The following is a 24,598-nucleotide window of genomic DNA, read 5'->3' as shown; positions in this document are numbered from 1 at the left end:
TACTGACTGCTGAAGCAGAATGTCTTGAGACCATATGGTGTTGAGGAGCGTGAGGAGAAACACTGATTGATTCTACATGTGGCACAATAAACTCAGGTTTGTAAAGAAGTTTAGTCCAAGAGATTTTCGGAAGATAGTAGGTTGAGTTCTAAAATAAAGATTTAATAAGGAATTAAAACATCACTGAGAGACACATTGAACATACTCAAACAAGCACTAGCCTTCAACAACTGACAAGATTCTAACAGTCTCTAACTGCCTTAGAGGCCTATTAACAAAACTCATCATGCATCTACTGGTCAACAGACATTACTGCGGTGCTAAGGGTTGATGCTATAGAATTCTCACTCCTGACATTCGGCATATCAAAGGTCCAAGTTGAGAGGAGAAATGTGTGTTTGTAACCTCCCAAATCACTATGCTCTGGCCTCAGGAATCTTTGCTGGTAAACAATGGAGAGCGGGGCTAATTGAAAAAAATCTCATTTGCTATGATAGAATGAGAATTCACACCTCAGAAGTTGTGAATTCTCATTCTATCATAGCAAATGAGATTTTTTTTCAATTAGACAACTCTCATGACCCCACTTTCACTTTTTCACACTCTCAATTACTATGAATATAAGGAAATAATCAATTTAGCACACTTCACCTTAAGAAGACAAACCTCAGAATTCACCAACATTCACCCCTCTGCCCAATCACTCTGAAATTGGGGATGGGTGGTAGCCTCCACCCATTAGGCACTATCTACCAGCCCACCCCACTCCTTTGGGGCAGATCCACTTTCTGCCCCCAATCTGCCCCAAAGACACCCAAACTTCAAATATTCCCAAAAAATCAGGCCTCTGCCCAATCCCCCTGAAATTGGGGTGGTAGCCTCCACCCATTAGGCACTACCACCCCACCCCACTCTTTTGGGGCAGATCCACTTTCTGCCCCCAAACTGCCCCAAAGTCACTAAAACTTCAAAAATTCTCAAAAAATCAGCCCTTTGTCCAATCCCCCTGAAATTGGGCTGGTAGCCTTCACCTATTAGGCACTACCACCCCACCCCACTCTTTTTGCCCAGATCCCATGCTATGCCCCCGAACTGCCCCAAAGTCACTAAAACTTCAAAAAATCCCCCCAAATCAACCATGAACCGAATCACCCGAATTTTTCATGCTCGAAATTCAGGTGATTCGGCTCGGGCCCGAAAAATATCGGGGGACATCGGGGGTGATTCGGTTCGGCCCCGAATCACCCGAAATTGCTCGTTTCGGGCACAGATCGTTCTGTGCCCGAAATTTTTTGCACATCCCTAAAACTGACATAGGAGAAGGACCCAGAATTCTGCAGTGTATAACCCCTGTTATAAGCAACCAGCCTCAGAACTGATAATGAAGACATTGAAATGGTAGATAGTTTCTGCCTTTTAGGATTGACCATCAACAGTAAAGGATCCAGCAGTCAAGAATACATCACAGAATAGTATTTGGTAGAGTTGCAATGAAGGCCATGGAAAAGATATTTAGATGCTGTGACATGTCTATACCTATGCAGATTAGAAATGTTCGGACAATGGTTTTTCCCATGACACTATATGGATGCGAAAACTGGACTTTTATCTGTTTTATCTGTTGTATTGTTTTATGCCTGTTTTTATATGTTTTTATACTTTTTAGCTTGATCTTTTTATTGTATGTTTTAACTTTTGTAAACCGCCTTGGGGTTGTCTTTTAACGAAAGGTGGTATATAAATGCATAAATAAATAAATAAATTTGAAGACACAAGATAGAAGACGTATTGACACTTTTGAACTCTGGTGCTGGAGAAGACTTTTGAGGATGCCATGGACAGCCAGGAAAACAAACAAATGGATCCTAGAACAAATCAATCCAGAATTCTCACTTGAGGCACACATGACCAGGCTCAAACTATCATACTTTGGACACATTATGTGAAGACCCAGCTCCCTTAAGAAGTCCATAATGCTGGGGAAAGTTGAAGGAAAGAGAAGACGACGGCCAGCAGCAAGGTGGATGGACTCGATTACAACAGTAATGAATGCACCACTGAGAGACCTTAAAGGCCAAGCTGAAGACAGATCATCCTGGAGAGAATCTATGTGGTCACTAAGAGTCGACACTAACTTGATGGCACTCAACCAACCCACCCCTGCTAACTAGACAAAATGGCACCTTTTAAACCTGGGACACTCTTTTATGTATTTAAAAAGAGAGCAACTGTCTCTATTCAGCACAGCACATTTCCAGTGGCTGATTCTGGTGTCCTCCCTTGGGCTCTTCTAGATGGTGATACAGTATATTCCAAACATTACTTTGTTTTCCAAATCATGAATGATAAATAAAACAAGAAATCTACATTACATAACAGGACAGTGATCTTCACTATTTTTCAAGGGGGGGCGCCATTTTGGCAAAACACCTTCACAATGAGAGCCATTTCCCCACTGTGCTGACCTCCGCACAGTAATGCACTTTTCTCAGTGCTAGGCGAGCCCTTTAAGAGAGACAACTCCATCTCTTAAGAGCTCTAGGAGTAAAAGCACTAGGAAGGGCTACGTTTCCCAGCACACTCTCCATGTCTTCCAAAGTGGTACAGAGGCTCTAGAGGAGTGCCCCTCGGTGCTGGGCACAGCACTGCAGTTAGAATGGTCATCTCCACATGGTGCCAGAGGGACTGTGCCGTATATTCAGTTTTGGTTGAAACTTCACATCCAGGGAGCTATGCTTGGGGTTGAGGGGGGCCTATAGTCGGTCGCTGTGTTATAGGCCTCCTTTTTAAAGCAGTGATTAACTTTATGGAGCAGGGGGAGAGCAACTGGCCCTCTCCGCCCCCAGCACAGCATCCCCCCAGTGGCTGTTGCTGCTGTGTCTCTTATTTTCCTTTTTTAGATTGTGAGTCCTTTGGGGACCGGGAGCCATCTTATTTATCTGTTAATATCTATGTAAACTGCTTTGGGAACTTTTTGTTGAAAAGTGGTAAAGTGGTATGAAAATATTTCTCTTTGTTCCTCATATTCCTTCATGGGTTGCTCAGGTTGCCAGCAGAAGGAGCTGCAAATGCAGCAGTGTGGATTTCTCATTTTACTGTTGTAAAAGGGGAAGTAAAAAATTTTCCCTTCCCAATAAAAACATAAAATAAAAGTTCAAAGGACGGCTACAAACGGACGATAAGCACCATTCCTCCTGCTGTTGCGGGCTCAAAAAGAGAGAGAGAGAGAGTTAATTAATTTTGCATGACGTCCCTGACGAAGCTTCCTCCTCCCAATGAGCGGCCGCTGGGTGAGAGGGAGGGATGGGCTACCCGGCGGCGGAGCGCGGCTGTGCGGCAGCGAGCCTCGCTTTGCGGCTGGGCTGGGGGCGTGAGCCTGATGCAATTTGGCTGTCGGGAAGCGTAATCCCTGCAGGGCGAGCGAAAGAGAAAGCGGAGGAGCTCGTGTCTTGTCGTGGCCCTTTGCGAGCGGAGCGATGTCTGCCGTGCTGATCGAGGAGGCGGGCAGGCTGGCCCTGGGTGAGTTGGCTGCCAAGGGCGGAGAGCGGCTTCCCAGCAAGGCTTCTCTTCGGGGCCTTTTGCTCCGTGGGGATCTGGGCCCGGAGGATGGCGCTTGGGTCCCCGGGGTGGGGAGGCGCTCCCCGCCCATTCATTTTGGAGGCCGTCCAAAATGAATGGGAGGGGGCCCTCCCCGTTGCTGCTGGAGAGGGCTCAGGCGTCCAGGGGCTGCTATTTCTTTAATTTTTCTTTATCCCCCCCCCAATCTTTATTGAATAGGAAACACATGATTCAAATGTGTCTTCCAATAAGGAGCGTAAAGTATCCTGGCTGCGGTGATCCTATATAGGCTGCTTGTTCCTCTTGGATATGTTCCTCTTCGGCAGCTGGGTATGGAGGTGGGAGGCTCTATACGGATCAGTGGGGGGGGGCATCCATTCACACGTGCGCGGGTGGTTCTTAACTGCGTTTACCGCCCCGGTGTGTTCCCCACTCCCGCAGCAACTCAGCTGCTATCCTTAAAATAATCCTTCTGGAGTCCTGCGGGTCTGTGCTGCACCTGCGCGCTAACTCGAAGCGTTCCCTGATGGGCTCCTTGGGAAAAAGCAGGGGAGTCTTCTGGGTTGGGAGGAGGGGGTGCCATGGGTGGGGACCAACCCTCTTGGGCCATTATTTTCTCTGCCGGCACAACCCTCACTTCCGTGTTCCAAAGGAAGCTTGCTCATGGCCTGGAGAACGCCATAATGCAAGACGATTGATCGGTGGGAAAGTGCATGGCGGGGCCTGCGATGCTGATGCTTTGAATCCCTCTAATAGTCAAAGTGGGTGCTTTGCAGAACGGGAGGGGGATAGGCCACACCCCAAAATAGCTAGGACTCCAGCAGCACATGGTCAGAGACCAGGCTGCAGCCTACAGCAGCTATTGGCCTGGAGAAAAACTGCTTGCTTTTTTTCTTAGCTTAGTCCAGGACTGGCACCTTTAAGTGGTGCAGTGGGGAAAATGCTTGACTAACAAGCAGAAGGTTGCTGTTTCCAATCCCTACTGGTACTATATTGGGCAGCAGCGATATAGGAAGATGCTGAAAGGCATCATCTCATATGGCGGGGAAGGAGGCAATGGTAAATCTTCCTGTATACTACCAAAGAAAACCACAGGGCTCTGTGGGCACCAGGAGTCAAAATCGACTTGAAGACGCACTTTACCTTCGACCAAGACTGTACAATTTCAGCTTTGCAGCAGATGTTGTACTACAACTCCCATCATCCCTGGCTATTGACAGAGGTGCACCCAGGTAATTTTGGAGCCTGGACCTAAAGGCCTTTGGAGGCCCCCTCACTGCATGTTAAGCAGCATTTTTTAACATGTAGGTTCTTGGGCGCACAAAGCACACCACCTAGGACAGACTAAAGAGGATTTGGGGGCCCCCAAGGGGTGTGGAGGCCCTGGACTTTGGCCCCAAATTCCAGGGGTAAGAGCGCCTCTGGCTATTGGCCACTGTGGCCGGGAATGGTGGGAGTTGTAGCCCAACAGCCGCCGGAGGGCCGAAGCTGTGTAGCCTTGTCTTAGAACCGAATGGGGATTAACTGGGTTCTTGATGGTCTGCACACACACCCATCTCAGATTCCCTCCTCCACATTCCAGGCTCCTTTGATTTGCTTGCTCCCTTTGTAGCTTCAAGAGTCTTTTGTGGGTGCTTAGTTGGGATGAGTAGAAAAGCACTTCTTCTGATCCCCATTAATGCCTCCCCCAAGAAACTGTAAAGGGGGAAGAAGCTCTAACACATCAACATATTTTGGAAGCAGGAGAGAGTTTGGGTCATGGGATGCGCACTCTAAAAATGCTTCACCCCATACCTGTACCAGACCCCAACCTGAGCACATTAGCGCAATTGTGTGATGGCCTTTTTGCACTGTTGGAAACCTCTTTCTCCACCTCCCCCATGCCCTAGTCGCGCTAAAGTTTTTGTGTTTGGGGGAGCAGGTCCCCAACCTAGCATTGCCAGCACTCCAGGATTGACCAGGGGTCTCTAGGGATTGACACCCATCTCCAGGTGACTGTTGAAAGGAATCCTGGAGAGTATTGGGGTGGGTGGCGGGTGAAATCTCTGGCAATAGCTCCAGTCAGAATTATTAGTTATTCATTCATTCATTCAATTTCTGTATTGCCCTTCCAAAAATGGCTCAGGACGGTTTACACAGAGAAATAATAAATAAGAATTAGTGACCCTCCCCCAACTGGAGCACTATTATTTCATATAGGGGAGGAACGTAAGAGCACAGAAAGCTGCCTGATACTGACTCAGATACTGAGTCAGGTCCCTCTAGCTCAGTATTGTCTACTCTACACTGACTGGTAGCAGCTCTCCACGTTTACAGGCAGGAGTCTCTCCCAGAATATGCCAGGGATTGAACCTGGAACCTTCTGCATGCAAAGCAGATTCTCTTCTACTGAGCTACAGCCCTATCCCCAGAGGGAGGGGAAAGGTGATCTCTGTCTCTGTCTCCACCGCCTACTTCTTAACACTAAAGGTCTTAGGTTCAAAGCTAACCGCTAATCCTGAACCTTCCTGTTGCAAGGTGGCATGGGCGGGTGGGGTTAAATCCCCAACACACACACACACACACACACACACACACAAAATTCAAGAAAAAAATCAGGACAGCCAGCCCCAAACCTGAACGCTATCCAGAGTCCTTGTAACTGGAAGGTTAGAATTGGGAACTTTTGTCCCTAAGGAAACCGACACCCCCCACACACACACTCTTTCTGCCTAAAATGGCAACATCTGGAAGCTCAAACCATGGCTCTTCTTCTTGAGTCTAGTTAGTCAAGCCATGGCTTAGTCACTTGGTGTCTAAATTAAACCCATTTCTGTGTGCATGCATATAGAGTGATGGTAGCAGCGAAAACCATTGTCTTTTGCAGGCGAAGTCTACGTCTCTGATCGAGAGGGATGTGACGCTACAGGGGATGGAACACCGGAGAAACCTTTCAAAACGGCTTTGCAGGTACCTTGTTCTGGCCCAGGTGTTTTCTGTCAACCAAAGCATCTACTGCAGTTGGAAAGCAAAAGAGTGTCTTGACTTGATTTGTAATGCTTTTCAGATATATCTTGGACAGTTTCAATGTTACCATCCCTGCCCATGAGATCAGGAAAGGGGCCTGCTGAGAGTGTGCCCATCATGATGTCTTCTGTGGATGTCCCTATACTTTCCTGTTGCATTCCTTTATTGCTTGGGAGAGGGCTGTTATACATCCTGTAAGGTGTAGGCCTAGAGATGTGATGGCCTGGGGGGGAAACCCAGAATTTATTTATTTTTTAATCCAGTTTTCCCCCCAAAGGACATTTTTTGTTCGGAAAATTTTGAAGGAATTGGATTATGAAATCTTTTCTTTTGGAATTGTGAATAAAATATTTAAGAAAAAGTGTTCAACTATATTCATATAAGTAAGGAAAAGTGTTCTGGCCTTTACTCTCCCAGACTTGTTGCTTGCTTTAGTTTCCTCCATCTTCTGCAGCATGTGAAAGAAATTGGTCTGTGTTTGGAAATACACCAGATCAAGAAATAAAGGAACACGTGAAAAGGTAGAGAGGCTTGTCTCAATCCAGGCAATTCAGTTTTCATAAGTCATTAAGATGATAAAAGTGAAGGACTGGAAGAAGTAGAAACTATAGGAGGTTACTAAGAAAGTTCCTGAAATTTTAGCATCTGTTTCTTTTTTTAATTAGTTTTTATTCTCCTCCGCCCCCCTTTTTAAGGCTTTGCTGTCTGTTGGAAAGGAGCCATTTCCTACTATCTATGTGGACTCGCAGAAAGAAAACCAGGTTTGTGTACAATTCATGAACTGTTCTGCTTTTTCTACAATGTAAATTTGTATTCCAGAAACAAAAGATTTAACCCTGTTTTTTTCTTTTAATCTGCCTAGAGATGGGATACCATTTCCAAAACTCAGCTTAAAAATGTCAAGAAACTGTGGCAGAAAGAACAAATGAAAAGTGAAGCTCGGGAAAAGAAAGAGGTAGTTTCTTTCAAGCAAAAATTCATTTATGACTGAGCCTTGGCTTTAATCTTTTGATGTGCACCCCATCTCTCTCTCTCTCTCTCACACACACACACACACACACACACACACACACACACACACACACCACTCCTGTTCAGAACAGATTGCTGAATACACTATTGACTCAATAATAAAACAATCCCCACAGGCAGAAGACCAATTGCGTCGTGAAAAGAACTTGGAGGAAGCAAAGAAGATTGTCATTAAGAATGATTCTAGCCTCCCCGAGCCTAAATGTGTAAGTAGAATTTAAAATACTGTATTTGAAAAGGGCTGATAAACGTCAGTGCCTTTTAAAATTTTAGAGGGGATGCAATGGTGTTGTGTTATCCCCCAGAGGTGGCATGGGGGCGAATTAGAGTTGAGTTTTTAAAAATGATTTTTAATTTATCTTCAACACATTTTGTTAATAAACCCTGTATAGTCTTAAGATCTGTGTGAACGCTCAAAATATCATGAATAGGGATTATAACTTCTAATTTTATACTTTGAATATGCTTGTTAACAGTACATGAAACAAACTAGGGGAACACGGGTAATGGAGGCAAAAACTATACCACAAAACCCATGAACAAAGACAAAGGCAATGATTACAGAGGCACAACGCAGATAGAGACCAAATTAAACATGTAATAACAAATTCCCACAGGCACCTATATTATGATAGTAAATGGATACAGTTTTTTGAAATCTTGACAGACAGTGCCAAGGAGCATAGCATGTCCGAGCAGGCACAGTGGTGAGATGCTGCTTTTAGTGACAAGGCTTTTCCAGATTTAAGATCGTCATACTTCTGATGAAGATACTTGCAAAACAGACCACAGCCTAGGAAGTCTGTCAAGATTCTAGTTTCTACTTTCAAGATTTCTGTGCCTAGCCTTTCAGGTCAAGGTTTTTGTGCAGAGTGCAGCACTTCACATTTTTGAGGACTGTTTTCCGGCACTGCAGCACCATTTACATCATCATTCATGACCAGCATTCCAGTGACTGTTGTCAGTTTTACATTCTTTATCATGTGGGGCTTGTTTTAGCCCTTATCACTGTATCCATTTATTGTCATAATATGGGTGCCTGTGGGAATTTGTTATTACATGTTTAATTTGGTCTCTGTCTGCATTGTGCCTCTGTAATCATTGCCTTTGTCTTTGTTCATGGGTTTTGTGGTATAGTTTTTGCTGTTAACAGTACATGGCATAGGTTTTCAAACTTGGGTCCCCAAATGTTGCTTAACTACATTTCCCATCACCCTCAGCCACAAAAAGGGTTATGGCTGGGATTATGGAAATTGTAATCCAACAACATCTGGGAACCCTAGGTTGAGAACCCCAGTATATGGAGATAACAGACCTGATCTGTGCGTGCTTGTGTACACACAGAGAGAGCTGGTGTCAGGCCTTAAATCAGGGGTTCCCAACATGTGTGTGTGTGTGTGACAGGGCCTTCTCAGTTGTTGCCCCCAGGCTATCTAACTCTCAGTTTAGACCTGCATGTCTCCCCTCTCAGCCTTTAGGAGGAAAACGAAGCCTGCCTCTTTTATTCAGGCTTTTGGCCAATGAGCTGTTTTTTGCTCTTTTTGAACTTTTGGCGGTATTTGTTCTGTTTTTATGGTTTTATATTGTTGTTAACTAACCACCCTAGGGTTTGGGGATGAAGGGCAGAATAGAAATAGAAATAAACTGTTCCCAGCCTTTGACCATTGTGCCTGGGGATGATGGGAGTTATTCATTTATTGTTGTTTGTTGTTAAATTTATATACCGCCTTTCTTTAAAACAATTCCAAGGAGGTTCACACAGAAAAATTAAAGCAAGACTATAAAAATACACAATTAAAATGTTAAGCTAAAATATAAAAACCTGAATCTGTGTAAAAAGATTTAAAATACAACCATAAAAATAACCATACAAAATAACAATATACAAAGAAGCAGCAGCAGAGACAATCATAAAAAAAGCCTGGGTAAAAAGCCAAGATTTACCACGCTTTCTAAAAACTGATGGAGACTGAGGAGCGAATAGCCACCAGGAGAGCATTCCAGAGTCTGGGGGCAGCAACAGAGAAGGCCCTGTCCCACATGCACGGCAACTGAGCCTCCCTCATTGTTGGCACCCGGAGCAGAGCCCTCTCAGATGACCTCATCAAATGGGCAGCAACCCTTGGGAGCAGGCAGTCCCTCAGGTATCCAGGGCCCAAACCATTAAGGGCTTTAAAGGTCAAAACCAGCACCTTGAATTGGACCCAGAAACAAACTGGTAGCTAGTGCAGCTCTTTCAAAGTGGGCGTGATGTGATCCCAGCGGGCAGCTCCAGATAAAATCTTAGCTGCTGCATTTTGCACTAGCTGCAGTTTCTGAATATTCTTCAAGGGCAGCCTCACTTAGAGAGTGCTACAGTAATCCAGCTGTGACATGACTAGGTATGGGTAACTGTGGCCATATCTGCCTTCTCGAGAAAGAGATGCAGCTGGCACACTAGCTGAAGCCATGCAAAGGCACCCCTGGCCACCACCTCCACCTGAGCTTCCAAAAGCAGAGCCAGGTCCAGCAGTATCCCCGAGCTGCATCCTTGCTCCTTCAAGTGGAGTGCAACCCCACCCAGAACCGGTAGAATCTCTTCATCCCGATTGGCTCTCCTATTGACCAACATTACCTCCGTCTTGCCTGGATTGAGCCTGTTTATTAGCCTACATCCAACCCATCACAGCCTCCAGCCCCACAGTTATTGTCTCTATGTGTACACAAACCTGCACAGATCAGCTCTGTCCTAAACTCACTCGCTTGTTGCAATGACAAAGTCATGAATAGCAGTCTGAAGTAGAGTAGATCTAGACAAGGAGGAAGTGCCTGGAGATTAATGTATGGAGGGAAAGATGGTAGGAAGCACAAGAAGCAAAACTGCTAGCGCAGAATATGCCTGAGGGATACGTTTCTCATTCTAAGAGTAATTATTGAGTGGAGCCACACAGTGGGGAAATGACTTGCTTAGCAAGCATGAGGTTGCCGGTTCGAATCCCCGCTGTTATGTTTCCCAGGAAACATCTATAGCAGGCAGTAATAATATAGGAAGATGCTGAAAGGCATCATCTCATACTCTGTGGGAGGAGGCAATGGTAAACCACTCCTGTATTCTACCAACAGAAAACCACAGGGCTCTGGGGTGCCAGGAGTCGACACAGACTCAACGGCACACTTTCCCTTTAAAGGTCTGTTTGGTGATGATAGCTGTACTAGTTCACCATGGCAAAGATATTCCCCAAATATCCTTGATTAACTACTTGAATTGGAGGTGGTTTATCTCCCCTTGACTTCACAAGTATCTGCTTCAGTTTGGTACTGAATAAAATGGCCAACTGCTCATTCTGTTGCTTAAGGTAGCTGCAAAATTAATCTGGGGGGGAAAATATCAAAGTAAATCATTGCTTTGCAACTAGGTGGCCAGATTCGGCTTTTTAAAAGACAAATTCTGGCTTACGGCCCATTTGACCCATGAGTTCTGGCCCTTAGGTTCTGGCCACCCTGCTTTGCAATCATGTTTACTTACCTTTTAAAAATGACGCCTAAATCGATCTCTGAATAGTGAAGAAATATGTATTAAGATTATATAAACAAGAGGAATGCACTTTTAGCAGGAAAAAACCACTTAAATGGTAATTTCCTGACAATTTATTTGAATGGTAAGAATTTAATTTTCCTGACTAGTGATTTAAAGCATGGATTTAATTGATTTGTCTAAAATCAAATCTACTTGGCTGGAGCATTGCCTTTCACTTCGCTTCTTAACGTTAAACAGCCTGGGACCAGGAACCATAAAGGTCTGTCTCTTCTCACATAAACCTGTCCACATCTCATTGGGAAATCCCTGTTACATGTTCTGTCACCCTGTGAGGTGGTGAAGGAGAAAACGTATGATCTGCCTGTTCCTTAGCAGGGGCAAGCCAACATGTTGATCTAAACTACTTGGACACCAGGAAGTCTGGGGTACATTTTCCACTGTCCGGTAAAAGATATTCAACGGTTGGCTTCACATGGTCGCCAGTTAAGTTGGAAACGTGGGTAGAATGTCGGAAACCAGGAGTATATGCTCCTGATGAGCATGGTGTCTGATCCCGCCCAAGTCCGGTTCCTGATTCCCTCTGCCCAGCTTCAGATCTTGGTGACAAGTGGGTGGAGGATCTTGGGTGGAACTTGATAAGCCAGCGCACAAACGGGACTTGGGCAGGTTCAGACGTCGTGCCCATTGGAAGTATGCGCTCCTGGTTCCTGACATTTTACCAACTTGCTGGCTGCTGCATGAAGCCACCCTGTGTGTGGATTGCAATGTGATAAATGTGGTGGTCTGATATCGTGAGTTTTGGTGTGTGTCTAATAGTGTATGGGACTGAAAGAACAGAGATTGGAGAAAATGAATTTACAAATTTGACAAATATTTATATACCACTTTTCAGCAAAAGGTTCCCCCAGCGGTTTACTTAGATATTAATTAATGTAATGTAATTAATTAATTAATTAATTAAAATGGCTCTCTGTCCCCAAAGGGCTCACAATCTTAAAACAAAACAAAACATGAGACACCCACAACAGCCACTGGAGGCATGCTGTCCTGGGGATGGATAAGACCAGTTGCTCTCCCCCTGCTAAATAAAGAGAACTCCCACTTTAAAAAGATGACTCTTGGCTCAGTTAGCAGGCGGGTTTATTTCAGTTGTTTCAGTTATTTAAAAGTATGTGTTTCAATTATTTGTTGAATAAATTTTGATCCCCCGCTTTAGGGAATGACTTTTCAGATTGCCTAACAGATTTTAACATCCCAATCAGCATTTCCCGCCATCGCAAGGTGGTGTGCAAAATCCTGTAGACTGTAACTGGAGAAATTTCAAATGCAAAGAGTTTCAGGGACATAGTGTACACTGGACAAGGGGCGGGGGCACATATTCCAAATGTCCTTGCTCCCTTTGTGTCAGCGTGCGTGTGACACATGGTCTGCCCTGTGTGTGGGGGGCGTGTGTGTGTGCGTGCAGTGGCAGCCACCTGTCCCTCAGCTGCCAGCAAGCTCTCCACTCTTCTGGAGAATCACTTTGTTATTCTCCCCTTGGCATTCGGCAACCTGCCTGTGTGTGTTGATTGGCAGAAAGAGAATTTCAGAACTAAAGACAACTTGCTAAGCTTCCTTTTTACAGGTGAAGATTCGTGCCCTGGAGGCCCACAGAGGGGAGAGAGTAAAGGTTTTTGGCTGGGTCCACAGGTTACGTAGACAAGGTAAGTTGCGAAAGTGAGAGGATCAAATGCAGCCTTCTTTAAAAAGTTTACCCTTGCTAGAGCTGAAGAACTTTAGACTTCAGAGCTTTCCCATTATGTGTTGTGTGCAAAAGTACTTCCTTTTGTCAGTCCTGAATTTCTTGGCAGTCAGTTTCATGGGATGACCACTGGTTCTAGTGATATATGAAGCACCTTTTACCTTTGGCAAACGCAAAGGGGCACCTTTTAACATGGTGATTCTCTTTATTTAGCAGGGGGAGAGTAACTGGCCCTATCCACCCCCAGCACAGTACCTCCAGTGACTGTTGCTGGTATCTATCTTACGTTTCTTTTTAGATCGTGAGTCCTTTGGGGACAGGGTTCCATCTTATTTGTTTGTTATTTCTCTTTGTAAACTGTCCTGAGCCATTTTTGGAAGGGCGGTATAGGAACTGAATAAATAAATAATGAATGAATAAATTGTTGTCGACACCAACTCAACAGCACACCTTTACCTTTTAAAGGGGATAAAGAGATGCCCATTTACCTTCTCCCCCTCCCTCAAAATGTCCATCACGAAGTCTGGTAATTTTTTCACGTGTTCATTGTCTGGCTCCTAAACTTTGGGACTGGCTCCTGGATCCAAAGAAAATGGATCAAGAGTTATTTTAAGGTGCTGTAAGACTCTTGAAGGTATGGGAGGGAATGAAATTAAAAAGGCCTTCCAAGAGGAGACTGAATTTCTTAACCTCTCCTTCTTTACTTTTGGCCAGGTAAAAATTTGATGTTTATCGTCTTAAGAGATGGCACGGGCTTTCTTCAGTGTGTCTTGTCAGATGAACTGGTAAGCTTTTTTCTCTATGCCCTTGTGAGGTTCCAGATCTCACCCTCCACCCTGCTTTGCTTTCCACTGCCTTGGTGGACCATCCTGGGAAAGAGAGAGAGCCGGTATCGTCAGCATGGGGTTGTGGGGAGGTCAGGCCCAGAGGATGTGGCGAAATGGAACTTTTGGCTCTAGTGATGTAGCATTTCAGGCCTGCTCAACTTCGGCCCTCCTACAGATGTTGTCTTACAGCTCCCATAATCCCTGGCTATTCACTACTGTGGCTGGGGATTATGGGAGTTGTAGTCCAAACACAGCTGGCGGGGGGAGTTGAGCAGGCCTTAATGAACTTAACTTTGTTTTAAAGTGAGATAGAACCGCTAACTATGCATCCTGAGTTGTCTCTCCTTTTTCTTCTCTAGTGTCAATGTTACAATGGGGTGATCCTCTCAACAGAGAGCACTGTTGCAGTCTACGGAACACTCAACCTTGTTCCTGACGGCAAGCAGGTGAGAATTTTGCTGTGATGGGGGATTGGAAGGTTTTTCTCACTCTGGAACTAGCTAATACCACTCTTTCCAAATTGACCTCAGTTCTGTATCCAAATGCTGAAAGACGTAAGCCCTATTCACACATTACGTTCAGTGCTCATACAATCTGTACAGCATATGTACGTATAGTTCCTTATTCATGTTTGTGTTGCTATAAATGTGTACAGTAGGACCCTTCCTGTCTGTGCCTGTATTGGAGAGGGTCTGTATCTTGGTTCATTATTAAAATGAATGCATGTACAGTCACTCACAGAAAAACATGCACATGTGTGCAAACACCTGAATGCATGTTCAGCGTAATGTCGGAACAGAGCTATTAAAAGAGAAGAAGGAGGCACCTCTAGAAAGTGGTCCAGGCTAGAAATCTTCTCCCTGACACAGTTAACTAGCAGATGGAGGAGAATTCAATCATGTAACTTCTATCTGCAATAAAGCATTTTGGATTAGGAGACCCAAGTTCAAATCCCTATTCAGCTATGAAACTGAAGCGGTGACCAGTCACTTCTCTGTCGGCCTAACTCAACACAGCGTCGTCGTGAGGATAAACATAACCTTGTACACTGCTCTGGACTCTTTGGAGGAAGAGTGGGATATAAATAAATACATAGAATTCCAGCAAAGGCTGAACCATGTGATTCTGCTGATTGTATGGATCTACTCTTACAGAGATCAGAATATATTTTCCTTTTTATGCCACCTTCCTCCAAGGAGTTCTAGATGGCATACTTGATTCTCCTCCCCACACTTTTATCCTAACAACAATCCCGCAATCGTTGATTACGAGATTGTGAATCTGGTCCCACATGTTGTAACAGACAGGTTAGACTGAGAGTGAATGACTGGAGTGAACTTCATAAGCAAGCAGGAATCTTGAGCGTAGGTCTTTCTAGTCCCATTCCAATGTTCCAGGGCTGTGCCCAGTTTTTGACCTCCTGTAGATGTTGGACTATAACTCCCACCATCCCTGACTGTTGGCCACTGTGACTACATATGATAGGAGTTGTCCTATAATAGCTGGAGGGCTCAAGTTGTGCGGGCCTGCTCTAACCACTGCACCAGGCTGGATCTCCAGTATAGGAAAAACATTGGAGTTTGATAGCTCAGAAGTATCTCACTTTCAGACCCAGGAATTCTGTATGTGTGGTGGGGAAAATCCTGATCTAGCTGTGTGTAAATAGTGATCCTGCTGTTGGTTATCTGAAGTTGGTTGGATAACCTGTTGGTTATCTGAAGTTCTTGGGTGCTGTCCCATAGTCATTTGGGTAAATGACAGCCTGAAATGGCAAATGTCTTTCAACAAAGAACAGAGTTTTGAAGTTGGTGTTTCTCCCTTTACCTTTACAAAACATAATCCTTAGTCACCTCTGCTAACTTGGCAAAGAGGCACCTTTTAATGTGGGGATTCTCTCTATTTAGCAGTGGGAGAGTAACTGGCTCTATCCAACCCCCAGCACAGTCCCTTCAGTGACTGTTGCTGATGTCTGTCTTATGTTTCTTTTAGATTGGAAGCCTTTTGGGGACAGTGATCCATCTTACTTCTCTGTGTAAACCGCCCTGAGCCATTTTTGGAAGGGTGGTATAGACATCGAATTAATAATAATAATAAATACTCTAAAAGAATCTGTACCTCCTACTTATGTAAAGATTTAAAAATGATGATGATGATAATTAATAAACAGACAAACATCTGCCACACAATACACCAGATATAACTGTAGTCGAGAAGAAAGAAAAACAAGTGAAAATAATCGACATAGCAATACCAGGGGATAGCAGAATAGAAGAAAAAGAAATAGAAAAAAATCACAAAATACAAAGATCTACAAATTGAAATTGAAAGGCTGTGGCAGAAGAAGATCAAAATAATCCCAGTAGTAATTGGCGCCCTAGGTGCAATTCCAAAACACCTTGAAGAGCACATCAACACCATAGGGGCCACAGAAATCACCATCAGCCAATTACAAAAAGCAGCTTTACTGGGAACAGCCTATATTCTGCGACGATATCTATAACAGCAACAACATTGACAATAAAATTCAGCCATCCTAGGTCCTTGGGAAGGACTCAATGTCTGGATAAAACAAACCAGTCAATAACACCTGTCTGATTGTGTAAATAGTAAATAATGATCATTAATACTCTAAAAAACACTGAACCTCCTGCTTATATAAAGATTAAAAGAGAGAAAATGTGTTTTTGAGAGAAACCAACAGAGGGAGCCCTTGGAATCCATGGTGCAGGAAACTAGAAATATGTAAGCTTGTTGGATAAGAACTGTACAATCTATTCTATGCAGTAGTATTGGATCAAAAGCAAAGAGTGAACTAGAGCATAACAGACGCTTTTTCTAGGACATGTTTTTAAAGTCCTTATTTTTGAATCACAATCTGTGTAGATTCTTTTTTTCTTTAAGTCAGGCAGCTGTGTTGATTCATTTGGAAAAATCCAAGTGAACTGTAGCGGCTATACACGACAAAAATTGATTTGACCAGACAGACAAATTGTCAGGAGGGCCAACATGCACGCACACACACCCATGTCAAATTAGATTGAAACTGGCATTTCTCCAACATTTTGTCAGACATTCACTTGTGGGACAGGGGATATTCGGCAGGAATTCTGATAGAGTTCAGCAACAATAGGAGGGAATTTAGTTAGGACTCTGACTTTCAGGAGTCCCTCCAGTTTTTGTCACTCATTCCAAAAAATGCCCGATAGAGGGCATATTGGGTCCAACATGTGTCGGACTGACACGACTGCACGGCCCGAATCGGCATCACTTTTATCCAGACCAATTAAAACTAGTGAGCTAGCTTTTGAGGTTCACAAAATTATTCCTTGCTTTAGACTCCCACAGCAGCCTAGACAGTTGAGAAGCACCCTCTTTACATTGTCTGACTGTGTGGAAGTTTTTACAGCTGTTCCAGAAGAAAGCTTGCATATCCAAAACACATTGGGCTCGTTTCAATAAATTGTTTCCTAGCACCTGTTTGAGGTTCCCTGTACTATATCAACAAGCATGGTACTAGTCTCAAGCACTAGTAACAACCAGATTGCATTACTGCAATGCGCTCTACTTAGGGCTGCTCTTGAAGATGGTTCAGAAGCTTCAGCTTTAGGGATCTGCATGAATGTGCAAGCTTGGGTCAGGGGCGGTTCCCTTCATAATAGCAATAGCAATAGCACTTACATTTATATACCGCTTTATAGCCGTAGCGAAGCTGTCTAAGCGGTTTACAATTATTTAGCATATTGCCCCCAACATTCTGGGTACTCATTTTACCAACCTCGGAAGGATGGAAGGCTGAGTCAACCTTGAGCCCCTGGTCAGGATCGAACTTGTAACCTTCTGGTTACAGGGCGGCAGTTTTACCACTGCGCCACCAGGGGCTCTTAAGTCGGTAAGTGGGTCCTTACCTGCTCTGCTGCTGCCCCACCACTTTTCCGGGTGTGGCATTCACTCTTGCAAAGGCCGCAGTGACAGCACCTTTCCCTGTAGCCTGTGAGCGCGGTGGTAGCACGCACTTGGCCACCCACCATGTGCTGACCTGCTTCTTAAGGGAACTGCTCTCTACCCCACCGAACCGGTTTGGCTGCAGGCGCCCTTGCCATTTTGGCCCTTCCCAAAGGAGGTGCCGAACTGGCTCATGCACATCCCTATTAAGCTGGTCCAGAATGCTGCTGCAAGGGTGCTTGTGGGCACTAGTAAGTCTTCGAGGATCACACCGATCCTTCTGCAGCTTCACTGGCTGCCAGTTTGCTTCCATGCCATATTCAAAGTGCTGATATCCACCTATAAAGCCCTACATGGTTTGGGGCCAGGGTATCTGTTGGTCCATACTTTCCCATACAAATCTTCCGGCATCCTTTGGACATCATCTCAAGCCCTGCTTGTGGCCCAACCGTTCGTTGACAGAGATTTGATAAGTGGGGACAAGAGATGGGGCCTTCTTGGTTGTGGCCTCTCAGATATGGAATGCCCTCCCAGAAGAACTTCGCCATGCTTCCTACCTTGGGGGTTTTAAGAAAGATCTCAAAACCCATCTCTTCAGAGAGGCTTTTAAAATATCTTTTTCTTAAAAATGGATCAACTTTTTATTGGTTTTTTATTTTTAATTGGGTTTGTTTTAATTGATTTTATTCTGTGCTGTGTTTTATCTGTCTTATATTTTATATTTTTCTGTTATGAGCCTCCTTCAGCAGTGTTGTGAGCCTCCTTCAGCAGTATTGGGATATAAATATTTTAAATAAATAAGTATAGACAGGGTGTGGTAATTCCAAAAAAATTGTCCCCAAGTAACAACTTTAGCAGCCACATTGCTTGCAACAGCTGAGCCCAACAAAAATACCCTTGGCCACAGCAGTTGCTTGAGCATCCAAAAGCAATGCTGAGTTGGGAGCATTTCCAGACTGCAAGCCTAATCCTTAGGAGTAGTGCAAGTCAGAAAAGATCCTCTTATCATTGGATCACCTGTTCTTCTGACTAAGAGCACCTCTGTCTTGTCCAGAATAAATTTAGCTTGTTCACCCATAGCCAGCCTTTCTCTTTTTCAAGACACCCCACTACCTCCCTGGATTGAGGTAGAAAAAAGAGCTACATATCATCAGCATCTTAGAGTATAAGAACAGCTGTACAGGATCAGGCCCAAGGTGTATCTAATCTAGTCCAGCACCCTGTTTCTCACAGTGGCCCACCAGTTGCCTCTGGGAAGCCACAGGAACACACAGGAAGCTGCCATATACTGAGTCAGACCATTGGTCTGTCTAGCTCAGTATTGTCTTCACAGACTGGCAGCGGCTTCTCCAAGGTTGCAGGCAGGAATCTTATTCTCAGCCCTATCTTGGAGATGTCAGGGAGGGGACTTGAAACTTTCTGCTCTTCCCAGAGCGGCTTCATCCCCTGAGGGTAATATCTTACAGAGCTCACACTTCTAGTTTCCCTTTCATATGCAACCAGGGCTGACCCTGCTTAGCTAAGGGGACAAGTCATGCTTGCTACCACAAGACCAGCTCTCCTCTCCACAAAGCCCACAAGCAGGAGATAGACATGCCCCCTCTCCTGCTGTTGCTCCCCTGCAACTGGTATTCAGAGGTTTCTTGCCTCTGAGCCTGAAGGTTGTCTGTAGCCATCAGGATGCTTGGGGGCTGCATACTTAATTACAGCCTACTCCCAACTTCCAGGCATTCTCCGTGTTTTCATGTAGATGTTAAATAGCATGGGGGACAAGATGGAAGCTTATGGGATGGTTTTCCATCACCATCTTATAAGGCCTGCTTTCCATGAATAACTGGAACTGCCCCAAAATGGCACCACCTAGCCTCATCCCAGCCATAATATCCAGAAGGGAAATTAAGTTTGATGGTACTGAAACCCCTGGGACGTCCCACAGGGATACACTCCCCCATCTAGTTCCCGAAATAGATTGTCCACCAGGGTGACCAAAACTTGCAGTCCCACCAGAATTGGGACAGGAGCTAAACTGATCAGTCTAGATTGCAAATGGTAAGCTTTGGGTGACATCAACAGGGCGCCATTTTGTACTACTGTCTCTTTTTAAACACAATAGGCTCCCGGAGGCCATGAGTTGTGTTGTGACTACTGGGAACTCATTGGCTTGGCTCCTGCCGGTGGGACTGACAACGTGCTCAACGAAGAGTCAGATGTGGACGTACAGCTGAACAACAGACACATGATGATTCGAGGGGAGACGCTGACCAGAATCTTCAAGGTCCGCTCTACAGTCATCCAGTGCTTCAGGGATCACTTCTTTGATCGAGGGTATTATGAAGTAAGTCCCTCTCCCTCCCTCCCTTTGTATTTCTTCACCCTCTGGGTGTGTCCATCTTATCCTTAAAGAGGTGAGTCTGTTGTCCATAGGAAAACCATCACCAAGTGCTGTACGGCACAGGTGTACCCTGTGCCCGGATAGCCTTGCTGGACTTGGTTTGCTCATTGTCGGAGTAGCTATTGCTTGGGTCACATCCATTGATCATTCAGAGATGAGACACACCTACTGCTCTGTCTTGTGTTGTCTTGGCCCCACTGCATGAAACCTTTTGTTGTTCCTGTGCTCCTGAGTGAGTGAGTATATATGTATTGTATTTGTACACTGCCCCAACCTTAAGTCTCTGGGCGGTTCACAACAACAGGAAATAAAACATAAAAACAATTCAAAACCACAGTTCTGGTTCAAAGGCCTGGGTGAATAAATGTGTCTTTAGAGACTTGTTAAAAGCTGTCAGAGATGGTGAGGTTCTTATTTCAGCAAGGAGTGCATTCCAGAATCTCAGAGTGGCAATAGAGAAGACCCATCCCTGAGTAGTCGCCAGACGAACTGGTGGATCTCCTGGTTGTACTGGGAAAGACCCCTATCAGATCACCTGAATGGTTGCTGCCAGTCAGTGTAGACCGTATGGGGCTAGATGGTCCAAGAGTTGAGTCACAGATAAGGTGGCTTCCTTTGTTCCTCTGAACTGCTCACAGAGGAAATTCCAGACTTTGCTCTTGGAATAAATTTTTTAGCTGATACTGTTTTGCATTCAGGTAGTTCATTTTCCATATGTCAGTATGAGTTGGAGAAGGCGGTCCATAAAAATGACTGTTGTGTGCATTGACCAGATATTGTTGAGAATAGGTACCCTCTTAGGAGGATGACCAGGGGGTTGTGTGGCTGATGTTCATAACCTCCCAAGTAAAGCTGTTTGACAGTGTGTTGTTATTAGCTGTTTAACACTGATGTTAATACTTAATTTACATTTTAATTCTTACTTTAACATTAGTTATTTAAATATGTTTTACTATTGTTTACTTTTAAAATTTTAACCCACTCCGGAGGCCCTTTTCATGAGAAGAGTGGTGTATAGATATACTGTAAATAAAATGTTGGGTGGTGGGAGTTGAGGATGTGCAAGGACCAGTTCAGTGGGGACTCACCGAACTGATTTGGAGGGCCCTGCTGAGCCGTTTCAGTGGGGCAGATAGCATGACTTTTAAGCAGGAGGAAAGCAGATCCTTGCATGCTCCTCCACCACCCACTGGTTTTCCTCTAGCGCCACTCAAATGTCCGCGTGTGGCTGTGGCACTGGACCCAGTAGCCTATGCATGGAGTCAGAATGCACATGGCCACCACGCATGCACAGCAGCCATATGTGTGGTCAGCAGCACCATGTGCGTCCTGATGCCTCATTGCTGGGTCCAGTGGACATTTGAGTGGTGCTAGAGGGAAAGTGGCAGGCAGCAGAGGAGCAGGCAAGGACCTGCTGTACTCCTGCTTAAAGGTCCCTCTCTCCACCACCACCCCAGCTGCCCGGACTGGTCCATGCACATCTCTGGTGGGAGGATTCTGCCTGTTGACCCATGCATTTTAAAGTCCGTAAAGAGCCATGCAGGACACTGAAGCCAAACCTCTTGGCTCACTTTTGTCTAGGTGTTGCCCACACATCTTTAAGCCTACCAGCAGTCCTGAGGGCTAGAAGCTTAGGTTTTTGGTGTTTGTGTAAGGAAAGCTGAGATTTTCCAGGATGCTGAATCTACACCATTTCTGTGCTTGTGTAGCACTGATTTTATTGAATTTCCAAGTTTACAAAACACTTAGGTACTCTGGAACTTTCTGTACCCAACCTTTTAAGTTCTCTTCTTAGCTAACTCAGATCCATATATGTACATGGAAACAAGAGCCAGGAGTAATAAATGGTAACACACGTCCCACCAATAGCTCATCTTGTGGCAGTTTAGCATTTATTATATGCCCATTTTAAACATCAAGAAAGCTAGAAACTTAATGAAAATTGAGATTCCTATGAATGTGGCACCAAATCATGCATTACAGCACTCAGTACATGTAGCCCGCCTTATACTCAGATGGATATGAATGAAAATGAAATAATACCGTTTTCTGTCTGTTCTAGGTCACCCCACCAACACTGGTTCAAACACAGGTTGAAGGTGGCTCGACTCTATTCAAACTGGACTATTTTGGCGAGGAAGCATTTTTGACACAGTCGTCCCAGCTGTACTTGGAGACCTGCATCCCAGCCTTGGGAGACACTTTCTGCATTGCCCAGTCGTACCGAGCTGAGCAGTCTCGGACACGCAGGCATCTGGCTGAGTAAGAAACCATATGTTGGAGATGGACTGTGTCAGCCTGCAAGTAGTTAGAAATGCATGAACATTCCTTGTTGTCATACCAGCTCAGCCAGTGTTTCAGACTTCACTGCCACAAGCACAACAGAGTACAATACAGATAAAAATGAAAACAGTCAGTAGGGATGTGCATGAACCAAGGGTGCCAAACCGGTTCGTTCTCACCAGCAGGGTGGAGCAGTGAGCAGGACCTTTTAAAAAAAGTAGATCAGGCCATGTTCTCGGCTGCCCCATGGACCTTTTCCCTGCAACTTTTCCTTCTGCAACGACACTCCCCTCAAGAACCTGTGTGTTGGTGTGCGTGGGTTCTTGGGAGTGCCGTCACAGCAGGAAGCTACACGAAGAGGCGGATAACAGGTGAGGACTTGATCTGTTTCTTTTTAAAGAGCCCGCTTGCTGTTCCTCCCACACCGCTCTGTCGGTACTGAGCCTGTGCATGAACCGAGACAGTCGGCCCGGTCTAGAAATTCTAGCAGAAAAAGAATGTTGCTGGTAGAACAGGCTTGTAGGTTCTACCCCACCCAACCCCGACTTCTTTCAGTGAGTCAGAAATGGTTGACATTGGTATGTGTGGACCGATGATCCAATTAAAAATGGTGTGGACTAGTAGCTTAACTAGATTTATTTGCAGAGCTGTGTTAAAAGAAAAGAAGTTCAGTTGGTGGCTTGGTGAGGGGTGGCGTTCAGGCAGTTAAGACACGTTCTCTGTGATACAGAGGGCATCTGCTTTCTTCTGCAGATACACACACATTGAAGCTGAATGTCCTTTCATGAGCTTTGAAGACTTGCTGAACCGCTTGGAGGATCTTGTCTGCGATGTGGTGGACAGAGTCTTGAAATCGCCTGTGTCAACCTTGTTGTATGAGCTCAACCCGGTGAGTGGCACGGAGAGGAATGTGAAGTTCTCCGCGTTGGCGGCAGTGCCTCTGCCTGCCCTGGAGTTCGTGGACCAGGCTGTGTAATGGTACAGCTTCCTCAGCTAAGTCACTAGGGAGGACTGCAACGTTGACTTGGATTTCTTCCTTTAATAGGACTGCAACTTTCACTTGGATAAATCAGGGGTTCCCAACCTATAGTACTCCTGATGTTGCCGAACTACAACTCTCATAACCCCCAGCCACAATTTATTGCAGCTGGGGATTATGGGCGTTGTATTTTGACAACATCTGGAGTGCCACAGGTTGGGACCCCCTAGGATAGATTAATCAATTAAAACGTGTTAGTCCAATAAACCAAGGGAGGTTCCTCGCTAAGGGCAGGTAGGGCATTGGCCTCCCATTCTCCCCAGAATCCCCCCATCTTCTTCCTTCTCTTAAGGACACTACTCAGTCATTTAAGCAGCCCTCTCCCAGAGACACCAGCCTTGCCCTCCACCCCACCAGCCCCAATCTTCACAAGCCACCACAGCAACAAACACATGCCAAATTAATTGGGCAACACATTTTTTTTAAATTGGCCTTCTTCAGCCTGGAACAGGGCTCCTCCAGTGGCTGTTGATGGTATCTCCCTTGGGATTTTGTTTTGAGACTTTGGGACAGGAACCATCTTCTTCTTGCTTATGTAAACTGTTTTGAGAAGTACTTTGTTGAAAAGGGTTATATAAGAATAATGTTAATCAGTGGGGAAGTAACTTGCCTAGGGAGCAAGAGGTTGCCGATACAAATCCCCACTGGTATGTTTCCCAGAGAAACACCTATATCGGGCAGCAGCGATATAGGAAGATGCTGAAAGGAATCATCTCATACTGCTCAGGAGGAGGCAATGGTAAACCCCTCCTGTATTCTACCAAAAGAAACCACGTGGCTCTGTGGTCACCAGGAGTTGACACCAACTCGATGGAGCAACAACAAGATGTGTGTTATCAAGTGGCAGCCCTGGTTCTTAATCTTCTACATCTTCAGCTCTAGTTCTTAATTTTACAAATATCCCAAATTGACCTGCTAAGGAACCCTGGCACATCTGCTCTGGAATGCCAGTGCGTGGCCGAATATTCTGGAGAATGCTGGAATACAACTCCCATCATCCCCAGCCACATTGGCCTCTGAATGATGGGAGTTGTTGTACAGCAGTGTCTGGGGGACTGGGGTTGGGAACCTAGGCTCTAAGGCACACATTCAGTTTGTGCATGTTACTTGGTCAGGACTGCTGGACCTCTCTTCTGCCCTGCACAAACTGAGAATGCAACCTGAAATAACACTTGCATGTTGTATAGTTCATTTTGACTGTGCAGAGCACTTCCTGTGCTTATGCAGAGGTGGCCCAGGACCTTGGCGTGCCTCAAGCAGG

At 45.1% G+C, this 24,598-nt stretch overlaps 1 protein-coding gene across 1 annotated transcript in view; it reads left to right on the top strand.

Moving 5' to 3' along the window:
• Positions 1 to 3,312: 3,312 nt before the first annotated feature.
• The window catches only part of NARS1 (asparaginyl-tRNA synthetase 1), a 32,019-nt gene continuing 10,733 nt past the window's right edge, over positions 3,313 to 24,598 (top strand). The window contains exons 1-11 of the mRNA XM_053294670.1: positions 3,313 to 3,519; positions 6,425 to 6,507; positions 7,260 to 7,325; positions 7,427 to 7,519; positions 7,713 to 7,802; positions 12,738 to 12,816; positions 13,569 to 13,639; positions 14,041 to 14,127; positions 19,737 to 19,958; positions 22,078 to 22,277; positions 23,052 to 23,187. Coding sequence (XP_053150645.1) covers positions 3,477 to 3,519; positions 6,425 to 6,507; positions 7,260 to 7,325; positions 7,427 to 7,519; positions 7,713 to 7,802; positions 12,738 to 12,816; positions 13,569 to 13,639; positions 14,041 to 14,127; positions 19,737 to 19,958; positions 22,078 to 22,277; positions 23,052 to 23,187 — 1,170 coding nt within the window. The 5' untranslated portion in view covers positions 3,313 to 3,476. The remainder of the gene's footprint in view (positions 3,520 to 6,424; positions 6,508 to 7,259; positions 7,326 to 7,426; positions 7,520 to 7,712; positions 7,803 to 12,737; positions 12,817 to 13,568; positions 13,640 to 14,040; positions 14,128 to 19,736; positions 19,959 to 22,077; positions 22,278 to 23,051; positions 23,188 to 24,598) is intronic.

The sequence above is a fragment of the Hemicordylus capensis genome, chromosome 2 (genome assembly GCF_027244095.1).
Source record: "Hemicordylus capensis ecotype Gifberg chromosome 2, rHemCap1.1.pri, whole genome shotgun sequence".
NCBI classification, from domain to species: Eukaryota; Metazoa; Chordata; class Lepidosauria; order Squamata; family Cordylidae; genus Hemicordylus; species Hemicordylus capensis.
This window is presented reverse-complemented; position numbering and strand designations above follow the sequence as displayed.